The 11,890-nt window shown below is 41.4% G+C and overlaps 1 protein-coding gene across 6 annotated transcripts in view; it reads right to left on the bottom strand.

Moving 5' to 3' along the window:
* Positions 1-11,890, bottom strand: part of TCF4 (transcription factor 4) — a 375,506-nt gene that overhangs the window by 27,589 nt on the left and 336,027 nt on the right. For all 6 annotated transcript variants that reach the window (XM_018576263.1, XM_018576264.1, XM_018576265.1 and 3 more), the window contains 2 exons: positions 8,094-8,170; positions 5,606-5,809 (listed from right to left, as the gene is read on the bottom strand). In XM_018576263.1, coding sequence (XP_018431765.1) covers positions 5,606-5,809; positions 8,094-8,170 — 281 coding nt within the window. The remainder of the gene's footprint in view (positions 1-5,605; positions 5,810-8,093; positions 8,171-11,890) is intronic.

The following is an 11,890-nucleotide window of genomic DNA, read 5'->3' as shown; positions in this document are numbered from 1 at the left end:
AAACAGCCTGAAGCATGCCCAATGTTGGTATATGAAGTTTAACCAATAGAAACATGTAATCTGGAAGGCCTCCTCTCGGTGGTGGAGAGCCACAGTCAAGTCTGTAGTTGAGGAGAGGTTCAGATGCATTGGAGCTATGAAAAGTTTTAAAACTGCAAAATATCTTATCTTGCCGCCCACAACAACCTTTCATCTTCAGCCCCATTCACATCTGTACAATGCATCAAAATGCATTACTCTGTGAGATGTTCTTCAGTGTCATTCAATGTTAATGGAACCCCAACACGGCTTGCATCACCAAAACCCATGTGCCAAAGTACCATCGGTTTTGGTGCAGTGCATTTTGATAAAAAGGAGCAGGAATGTCGAGACGTCACTATAGAAGATCGCTTCTGGTTCACTTGATCAACCTGCCAAGAGTCTGTGTCCCTCTGTGCTGGAAAGAGACACCTCCACCCTCCCTTGCTCTTTGGTGTAGAAAAGTTCAGGAGTTGTGTGTCACGGAAGACTTGACTGTGGCTCTCCTCCACCGAAAGGAGGCCTTCCAGATTACATATTTCTATTGGTTAGACTTCACCTTCTCCTCTGGTTATAAGACTCTTCTGGGCTCAGAGTAAGATTGTTTGGAGGATATCTTGGTTCTATGGTTGGGATTGGCCAGCCCCGCACTGCTTCTTTCCTTGGTTCTACCTTTTTCTGCCTTTTCACGCTTCTTTCCACCCCCTATTTTTTCTAATTGCATTGCTTTTCCTTCTTGTTTTCCTTTTTTCATGTGGTTTTACACGAGTTGAAACTTTGAAATAAAATGCCATAGGAGCATGGGGGTATACCTCTATCTTACTTATATTATATTGCTTATGGCACTTTATTTTTTATTGTCTTTCAATGTTTTTTTTTTTTATTCTCTGTCTTTATGTGCTCCTTTTTTGGCAACAATAAATAAAGAATATGGAAAAAAAAGGAGCAGGGACTTCTTTGGTGTGATTGTCTTATATCAAGCAGCCTATCGAACTGAATGGGTTGCCCTATACACGATCCACAGAAATGTGCGTAGTACACATGTGCGCACACTGTTGCCCCCTGCACAAGTGTTAACAGGGGCTCAAACCTGCACTGTGAAATGACTGATGGATGCTAATTGGCTGTCACAAGCAGAAATCACTTCTTTTTTTTTCTAAATTATACTTTTCATGGGGTTTTAATGGCTAATAAGCTGCAAATGATCAGTAAATCTAAAATTAGGCTCAACATTATGAAAAAAATAAAATCTGCCTAGACTAAAAGTTTTTCTTAGACAGCCTGTACCAAGCATAAGGAAATTAGATCGGAAAGGAACAATAGTTATAATCTAATAGTTATAGTAATTATTTACATCACTGACCTATGCTACAAAGTCTGCCAAAAAGGAGGATTTGCAACCAGCTGATATTAAGCTGCTGTGGGACTGCAATAGTATGTGGACCCCCTCCAAATTATTGGGTTCAGGTATTCCCAGTGAAGGGTGATGTTAGTGTTACAGTATACAGCGGCATTTTAGACCACTGTGTGCTTCCAACTTTGTGGCAACGGTTTGGTGAAAGCCCTTTCCTGTTCTAGCATAACTGAGCCCTTGTGCACGAAGCCAGTTCCAAAAAGACATGGTTGATGAGTTTAGTGTTGCAGAACTCAAGTGGCCTGCACAGAACCTTGACCTCAAACCTACTGAACACCATTGAGATGAATTGGAGCACCAATTGTGAGCCATATCTTCTTGTCCAACATCAGTACCTGACCTCACAACTCCATAGTAAATCCAATAGTGTTAGATTGGGATGTCCAACTAGTTCATATGATGGGTAGGTGTCCATAAACTTCACACAAGTGAACTTTGTGGACACCTTCCCAGCAAATCCCAGACAATCTTGGGATTTGGAGTTTCACGGCAGGTACAGATCTTCTTGCTATCAAACCTTGTTTAAAGACAAGCTCAAGGGCAGGCACTATAAGGAAACCACCCAAAGCTTAATTGATGAACAATGTTTCTTCGGGGAGCCTCTAAAACCCTGAAAACTCTGTATATAATATTTGACTTGAGCTCCTAGAAGTTCGTTCATGCCACAATGCAATGAAAATGCCATAGCCATCAAAAGAGAGTTGCAGACATTGCACTGTATGATGATGGCCAAAGCTCTAATTGGATGTGTAGGGGTTCAGGGGCATACAGGAGAAGCCTCTTAGGAATGTATGTCTGTTTTGAAAGTGATAGGTTCACTTTAAATTCCCAAATGTAAACCTTTCCCGATCCTAGCAGAGAGAGAATTTAAATGATCATTTACAAAAAAAAACAACCATATGGTACTGGTAAATGACCTCATTAGCTACGACTCTACGTCCTACAAGTCAAGCTATTCCATGACTTCATTTGACTTGGACGAAACGGACGTATTATATGTGGAAACGTTCCCGGCAAGGGGCCACAAAAAGCAAACAAATGTAAAAAGCAAAAGACTAGCAGAGGTTATATAATGTTGGGAGGTGTTGATGGCGTGGAACAGACCTCCATAGCTGGGAACATGTAGAATCAACTTTTCCAGAGACAGGTCATTTGCAATTTATATACATGCAGCATACTTTTTTTTACAAACCCATGCTTAAGTTAACTTCAGGCAGGTTTAAAATACTTCAATTAATGTGGATCTGTATTCAATAAATCATCATTATTTATTGAATACAGATCCACAGGATTAGGAAATAGTGTAAGTACCTGAATTTGACTTAATATGGGTTTCTTACAATACCCTATACAACAGATTTCAGAATGGAGGTGGGAGAAGCAGCACAAGTAGGCAATTAGTTGTGCTGAAGTGCTCATGTGCTATCAAGAACATAATGATAGGAGGGAAGAGCAGAGTGACAGAGAGATGAACTGATCAGTCTTCTGCTTCTTCTTATATTGCCCAGTAGCAGGCTGGGGTATGGCTAAGAACGGTAAGTGTTACTTAAATGCATAATGCATAAATATCAAGACTGGATGGCCAAAAAATGCAAATTCTTTGTGATGTAAAACAGTTCCCATTGTGGGGGTATAGCTCGAATGGGGGATCACCTTCCCTGGGAAAACAGTCCAGGCAGCAAAGTTCTTTTTCTCTCTGAACACATCCAACATGTAGCTCTCTCAGAAGGCTGTCTGAGTCCCAGGCCAGAGCAAAACCATGTCTCAGCCTTCCCCTTTTATCTCACCTGGACAAGCACTCATCAAACAATCAACTATCCAAGTGAGACACAAAGCCCGAGCTGGACTATCCGGACCCAAAGTCAAAGCGAAACCCTGGTCAGGGTTCCGCTATTCATGCACATAGGATAGAAAGCGAGGGGAAACATACCGCCCCTCAATGATGTCCCCTCTCCTTATGTCACACCATACACATATTATGTCTGTGTATTTAGCAGATCTCCAGAGGTCTGCTTTATTTAGGTAGAACCCCAGTCAAAACCCTTTTACCTTAGGACAGAGTGGGAATGTTCAGAACCTCTACCAGGTTTTTATTAGAGTCTGTGTCACCAATCGAGAGCATTTCCTCACTTCCTGATTTTTACTGCACTGTTGAATGAATTTCCTTACATTCTTAGAAATTTTAGTTCCAATTTAATAATCCCTTTAAAATGCTATTCACATCAGACTACATGACAATTATAACTGTAAACACAGATTTCTAGTAAGTGATTGTTAAACCACCAACACAAGCGCATTGGGTCATTAAACCACAAACGTCAGATCTTCTCAAGTTTTTGAGAGCTACCTTTGTTGGTATGGATTAGACTTTCCAAGTAGAGGATAGAGTTCAGTTCATCTATCAAGAGACATGTGGATGTAGGTTGAGACCATAGACAGTGTGGCCTGCCCAGGTATAGGGTTCTAGGTATAGCCAGCTCTAGATGAGGGCCTTCAAAGCGAAGTTCTAGGATTCCCAGGAGACCCATTTTGGCTCAGGAGGACCATGGAGTTGAAATGCATGGTTAATATTTTCAAACACATCATACCAGTTCCGAACCGGTTTTGGACATTTCCAAAACATATAAATTGGGTCCCCCTGTTCTAAGGGAAGACGTAAGGCACAGTGGAGAGTCTCTGTAACAAACCGGTACATTTTTAACCAGGTCCAGTAAACTCTGTATATGACTCAGTCAGTCAGTGGTTCTAGATCCTGGGTGGCATACCGGCTTCCTATAAAGTATGTCTGTGGGACTCCATTAGCAAGATGTCTCCTCCAAGGTACCCATCCCACCTCCTCACACAAGTTGCAGTCACTGTCAGGCTTCCCCAATGGGATCTCTACAATTTAGATAGGAGGATTTGGCTACATGAAAGGGACACTTTTGTTATGGCATTGTGGGGAGGGAGGCAGAGACACAAACTATGGCCAGGAATTTCTGCAGTAGGAGCTTCCAGTAGGCATGAGAAGTAGGTGGGTGATTCAGCCAGCGTCCATTCAGAACTCAAATATTCAGTTTCTGGACTGCAACAGTATGTATTACATTGAATTATCTCCAGAAAAATACTCGGGCTGAATCTACTTTGGAATTTGCTTCCACAGAATGCCTCCTACTGCTGCTTTATTCACTGCAGATGGGTTAAGACAGAAAACTTATAGACTGTTTCAAGCGCTGATGATGGCAATGTGGTAAAAATTACCATATCCTCTGCGCTCCCTGTCCCCCCCTCTCTGTTTTTTTCTTTTTTCTTGCTTCCTTTCACAATGTATGGTGTGGAACTTATCAACGTTCAACTTATTCAAAGGGTAAACCTAAACGGACATTACTCTCCCTTTATTTTTTACACTTCCCAATTAATTTTACTCTTTCGCAAGTCAGGTTTGAAATTAGTCTATCTATCTATCTATCTATCTATCTATCTATCTAATTAATATCTTTTTATCCTTCCATCCATCTATATTGGAGCTCTGGAGGGTCACACAGAAATCAGAGATATCTGTACCCACTTCCCCTATGTGTTTTCATACATGGCAGTTGCACTAATGGCACAGGGAGATGATCCGTCTCATTACTTTTATTTTCCACGTTTTTGCTTTCCCAACCCTGCGTTGTTGGGTTTTTCAAGGACACGAGAAATCATAATAAATTTGAGACATCAGGTGCGCCTGGCAATTTCTTACGCAAATAAATAATACGTTTGGAAAGAACAAGCAGCTAAACGAGCAACGGTTCTCATCCATGCTTCTTGGCTACTATATATTTAAGGTGTAGTGTTGGCAATTCCAAAGCACTATATAATGGCTGATTAAAATTGCAAAGCATCAATGCAGGCATATGGATGCAGCTGGTGGGCTATCTAACATTCTGCATAGCAGTTTAAAAAATAAGTATTTATTCTGGAAGTCCAAAATCAAAACTCTCAGAATGCACATTATTGGCCTTCAGCTGGTGTGAGTTGCAATGTACTTACATTTTAATGAGCATGGCAAGAGCACACAGCAAATGTCAAATCGGCGAGTGTGAGTCTTCAGAGGTCAACCGTGCTTCAACAGTGATATATCTTAGTTCAACAATTTGTAAATATATAGCTATGTTTTAGATTGAAGAAAGGATCTTGGCATCCCTGGCTTACCATTAGAGAATGTCTGTTTGCTGAAAGGAGGCCAGTTCCATATCCTGAGCCCATGCCGCCCATGGCTCCATTGTGAGATGGTCCGATTAATCCGTGCATGTCACTGTGGCTTCCTGGCATTGCCGTCGAAGGCCCCACTGCATGGTTCCTTAGTACGTGAATTGCATCATCTAATCTTTCCAATCTGTCCTCAATACGGCTTTGCTGTAACAAAAGAAACAATGGACAGTTACCGAGTGTACATTTATTTTCTGTATGTCATCTAATAATAAAGTAAAACCTAAAGACTGAGGGCCTAACACCAAGGAATCATCTTAGTTGCCCCAAAGAAATCAGATTCAAACTCCAAAATGATGGTTTGAATCTGAAAGTTCATCTGTGATTGCCTGTGGTGGGGCAATACAGACAGTACTTTCTTCAGACACAAAGGGGGATCAGAATATCTACCTTACCAACACTTGGTCCAGATTTCTGAAAGGCCACAAAGGATGGTGATTAAAGGGTTAGGATAGTTAAATAACTCTGGATTACTAGGACCCAGTGCAAAACCATTATGAGGTCCCATGACTCTAATCCCCCTCTTAAAGGCACTCTGTCCATTGATACTGTTTGCCTTCATGGCAATCATATAAAGGTTCCCATACTGATTATGGATGTGTTTCATTCAATGGTATCTGGTAAATGCCTATCGCTTCCTGGGTTAATCATTGTGGAGTTTATGTACCCACACAGTTTTGTAACCATCGAATAGCAGCCCATGCAGCAGCTATGGAACCTGGGATAGGAAGGGGGGCCTCATTAGGGAAGCGGTTAGGAAAATTAAACTGTGAAGTTTTCAGTATAGAATTGCTGAAATCAGACCTCTTTAATCACAGATCCCCCTTCTATGCTTTTAGAAGATGTTGCTTATCTTAGCAGTGTAGAGTTACTGCCCTCTGAGCTTTTACAGACTGATAATAACCTTGTAGGCCTCAAGCAGTCGCAGATCACAAAAAGGTTTAAGGAAGTTTGTATTAGAGTTATGGAATTATTGTGTGAGAGAGCATTAATCATTTTGTCATAATATAAAATATCATTATGGTTATTATTATGGTTCTGCTACCTGTTCATGATATGGACACACTTTGGGCGTTGAATTATAAAACTTCTGTTCAGTCATTTCCACCACTAGATGGAGCTGAGCAGCATAGGACATTTTATAAATCAACCCCATCATGTTAAGATTATTGTCTCATATTGCCACAGATGCTTACTGCTACAGAGAGTATGCTGGGGGCCCTATGAAAATGTGTATCTACACAACAGACAGTTGATCCTGCCACTGACATTTTCCTATGGAGTCGCCCTCCTGCTAGCTGGACTGGCAAAATGCCTTCTGCTCCCTCACTACAAAGTGTAATTCTGCAGTATTCCGGGCCAGTGAAGAACTGACTCCACAAGGAAACATGGTTAAATCAGTGCATCAGAAATCCCCTTCACATCAAGCGATCTCTATAAAGTCTGCTATACTCGCAGATATTTAATATTACTGATTGGTGATCTTTGTAATTTCTCTAGGGCAACCTATCTCAACCAGGGTGCCATTACACCCTTGGGTGCCTGATATTTTCACACAGCATCATGCCTTTCCATGGTGCAGGCAGACTACTAATATGAAGGGGGAGGGCTATGATATGCAAAAGTGCTCTGTTGGAAAAGGGGGGCTCCTGATGTGAAGGGGGGCTTCTGATGTAAAAAGAGCTCTTGATGTGAATGGGGGAGGCGCTTGATGTTAAAAGAGTCTTAATGTGAAGGGGGGGTCTAATGTAAAGGGGGAGGCTTCTGTTTGGAAAATTGCTCTTAATGTAAGGGGGCTTTAATGTGAACAGAGGGCTCCTAATGTGAAGGGGTAGCTGCTGATGTGAAAAGGGGCTTTTGATGTGACAGGGGCTCTTGATGTGAAGAGGTCGCTCTAATGTCAATGGGAGGCTTCTGATGTGGAGAAGGGGCTTCTAATGTAAGGGGGGTAACTCTGTTGTGAAAATGGGGCTCCTGCTGTAATGGGGGGACTATGATGTGAAAAGCAGTATTGTTATGGGAAGGGGTTCCTGATTTGAAGAGCTGACTCTGATGTGGAGGGGTGAAATACCATTGTTTTGTATTATAGCATGGGGTACCCCTTTAAATCTTTACCAGACCCCTATTTTGGATAAGGGTCTGGTATGGACTTTGGAGGGCCACTCGTCATTTTTTACATTTTAGACTAGGATGCCTGGAGATTTTGCATGCTTTTAAAGGGTGAGAAACTCTGCACTACAATAAAGGAAATGGTCCCTGCTCTTCTCTGGGATCTTAAATTAGTTTAAAAAAAACATCTCAGACCCAAAAGAAACCCAAATTGACCGATCTCTCACTGCCCCCTTTTCTGATGATAGATCTACACATCTGTGGATACTTTTATCTGTTTCCTTATACAGTATGTCACAAGGTTAAATTCAAAAACACCTACTAGTGAGTGCAAGGGGCCTTCGTAGCTCGGTGATGAGGAAGCCTGTCCTCCGTTCCTTGACCAAACAGCTGTGCCTGCTAATTAAAAGAAGGAAAAAAAAAAGTTAATTATTTACACAGTTGCATAAGCATCCTCTTAGTTAAAACTTTTTGCAGTTGTTTAGTATATATATGCAAATTTTTCAAGCCGTCCAGACATATGGAGACTTTCCAAAAACATACTTAAGGGGAAAAAAAAGTATTTTTGTAGCAAAACAGAGATACAGTCCATAATGTTCCTCCGGGCTGCTTTCTATCAAAGGATTTCATTGACTCGGCAGGTAATGCCTGTGAGAGAACTCCGTGCAAGAAAACAACTCAATATCCAAAAAAAGAAGCTTGGTACAAGGGATTTAAGCTTTCCAAGTCTCTGTTTCACTACATATATTGCGTCCAGGAGAAAGGAAAAAAAATAAAAAGATGCATTTTGGCTTAGTACGCTATATCTTGGCGAGCCGGAATTTTTGGCAAGTAGGTACAGCAATGTCACTTTATGCGGTGTGCAGGGGATTTCTTTGTGTCTGTTCTCTTTCATTTCTCCTTAAAGAGAACCAGTCATAGGTGAGGCAATCCAAGATTTGTTTTATTATGATAAATGGTCATGCTTTTGAAAGCCTTATGTGTGCCGGCTCATTTTTTTTTCCCAATTATACTTACTAAAGGTTTAATTCACGCCAGGATGAAGATCTTTATCCTGTTATTTTCAGAGTCAATGACATTGGAAAATGACAGTTGCGTTGCTGAAGATAAAGATCCTTATCTTTGTGAATTGAGCCTTTTGTCTAAGAATGAGTCATGAGACAATTGCTCTCCTGTCAACTGCCTGACATCATGCTGATTTAACCTTCTGTCTCCTAGCTCCTGAGTGTGGGAACATGTTTAAATAATAAGCCCTTTAGTTAAAGCCCAACTCTGGGCAAATTATTATTTTGTAAAATGTCCCCTTGAAGGTTTAAAAGAAAAACACATGTGGCAGCAATACCTTCTGAGGTCGTCTCCCCGCAGTAGCTGTTCTCCAGCACAAGACAGCCTCAGTCTTCTGGGTTGAGTAAGGTCCAGCATCACTCAACCCAGATGACTGGGGACAAACTGAAGGTTCAGTGCCTTAGTGACTCCCCACCAGGGTATCAATGGGTATTAATGATAGGACGAGCCGGCCTGAGTTCAGTGGCTGAGATGTTCCCCAAGGTTACCGCCCACCACTGCATGATACTGTGTGTGGGGTAGATGTAGCCTTTGATCGGTGAGAGGATCATGGTCTCAGATGGAAGGGTGCTGGCACAGCAAGATGCATCTACTTGTTTATTAAGGTATGCTTATGATTAGATATTCCATATGACTGTCCCCAGGTATTACAGGATGTTTACATGTATTTGGCGGGAATCTGACGTCATTGTGATGTCAGAAGGGGAGGTTGTGATTTTTTTGATTGGCATATTGGTTTTCACTACTGTGTATTTATGTCACTTCATTTTGTTGGTGTTCATTTTCTGTTTGCCTGAAGAAGAAACCACACGATTCCGAAATCTTTGAGATGTTACTTTGAGATGTTACACTACCACAGTCAATAAAGAGATTGACTGGGCATCGTTTTGGAGTGCGAGTGACTTTTACTTAATTTAATAATAGGACCACCCACTACCGGAGGGTTTTTCACACCGAGTCTGATGAAGAGGACCCTGCGTGGCACCCGAAACATAGCTATCACTGTGACAATATGCATCAATAAAATACTTTTTTTTGACCTATCTCTCTGGTGTGCTGGTGACATCTTGCTTCTCCATTGTTACATGTGTTGGGGCACCCTAATGCACCTTGCCGACGGACGTCCTTTGCAGCATAGTTCACTAAAGTACAATGCCAAAAACAGATGCATGCAGTGCACCTCAATGCAATGAGCTGCAATGCATGGCCACTGGCAAGGGGCACTAGGATGCCATTCAGAATTAACAGCACCACATCTCACTGACACATTTTATATGCATTGTGGTATAAGTGTGTTACAGTTCTACTTTAAGGACAAGATTATCACTATACCCAGCTGTCCTGGAGAATATCCTTATTTCTCTTTGGTAAGAACATATTTAGAACATTAGGCAAAGCAATTGCTCCTCAAGAAAAAGCCATTTATGTTAATGAAGAAAAATAGATAAGTGAGTCTTGGCAATAAGGGAAAAGCTGGTTTGGGTCTGATTAGCTATTGTGGAATTCAGGGTAAAGTTTGTTAGGTATAACTGCAAGAACCTACTACCTCAAAAATAAATGCGTAATGAACCATTGTGCACTCTCAAACCAAAAAAAGGTGGTCTTACTTTCCAGCCTTGTTCTGGGAATTCTCCAGGAAGTCACAAACAGGAACCATTGTTTGAGAGATTCCTGTTTGTTACATCTTACTTTCCCAATAGACCTCTCTCCATGTTAATTAGGTAATGGAGGGCTTCCTTCTGCACAGAAAGTCTGGCAGGGGTTTAAAGGGATAATATAGTCTTTTTTAGTGTAATCCTTTAAAATATAGACTTTGAATCAATGTGAGATGGAATACTTAGTGATGAGGCTGGGCCTGTTGTGAACCTAGTTCACCTGAGTTCACCTAAGTCTGCTCAAAACTGTGAACACCCACCACCCCGGTCCATTCAGTGGCGGCGGGGGGAAATTTCTGCGATGGGGAATGCAACTACTGCAACTACGTATTGGGCATAATTTATACAAATGCGGCATTTAGTGATGTAATACGCATAAACTCATTTTATTGGCAACAATATTCATTTGGTCTGCTCCTAATGAATTTATGTGCAAACACTTGCCTATTTGCCTACATTATGCCCCAATGCAGGTCTGGGATTTTTTTTATTTTTATTTATTTTTATTATGTGCATGGGCACATAGGCTGAAATAGAACTGCATTCAGAGGCATACAAGAAAATGAAGAAATGCCTCTCAAAGTGGTGGATTTTTTTTGCCATGTCCATGAGTCCTTAAGCATGGGAAAATTTGCTCCAGCAGGGAAAGAAAATTCCTTCTTGAACCCCGCCAGGTTTATTACTGATAAATATTAATCAGGTATATGCTGTGCATTTAGAAACAGATTCAGCCTTTTTTCCTATTGCTTCTCCCCTATTATTAGGCTTTAGGTGCCTTGACCACTACGCCACAGACCGTCAATGGAAGCTTTCCACTGGCCCTACATCCAACCACCCTCTATACCTGGGATAGGCAAACTACAGCCCTCCAGCTGTCGTGGAACTGTGGAGTCTTGCAATGACTAATAGGTTTTGTAATTTCAACCCAGATGGAGGGCCGAAGTTTGCCAAAGCCTGCTTTATACTATATGACCAGGTAGATGACAAAGGTGCAAAATATTGTTACAGGGTTGTGTCTTGTTGGATGCAGAACAGGTGGCAATTAACTGTAGTCAAGAAAAACACAATTGCAAATGCGTCTGTCTTAAGTGTGAAATCTCCCGTATTCCTGTATTGTATTGATGAGGTAGCAGGTTATGGGAGCCTGATCAGCCATCTGTGCCACTTTACAATAACATCTTCTCCGTTCGTAAAGACAGACCTAACGCCTATGTGAAGTGTTTCAATAATACATATGCTCCCAGTTACTGTCTGTGCCCAGTGCTCAGCACAGCATATGTGCCTATAAGCATGTACAATGCCTTCATGTCAAAATCAGTCACACATCTAGATTGTATATCTATACATCATATGCAGCAAACATGTTTCTGCTATTCCTCTGTCATAATCATACGGCTGG

The sequence above is a fragment of the Nanorana parkeri genome, unplaced genomic scaffold (assembly GCF_000935625.1).
Source record: "Nanorana parkeri isolate BGI_ZX_2015 unplaced genomic scaffold, ASM93562v1 scaffold61, whole genome shotgun sequence".
Classification (NCBI taxonomy): Eukaryota; Metazoa; Chordata; class Amphibia; order Anura; family Dicroglossidae; genus Nanorana; species Nanorana parkeri.
Note: the sequence above shows the minus strand (reverse complement) of the source record. Positions and strands in the feature narration are given on the sequence as shown.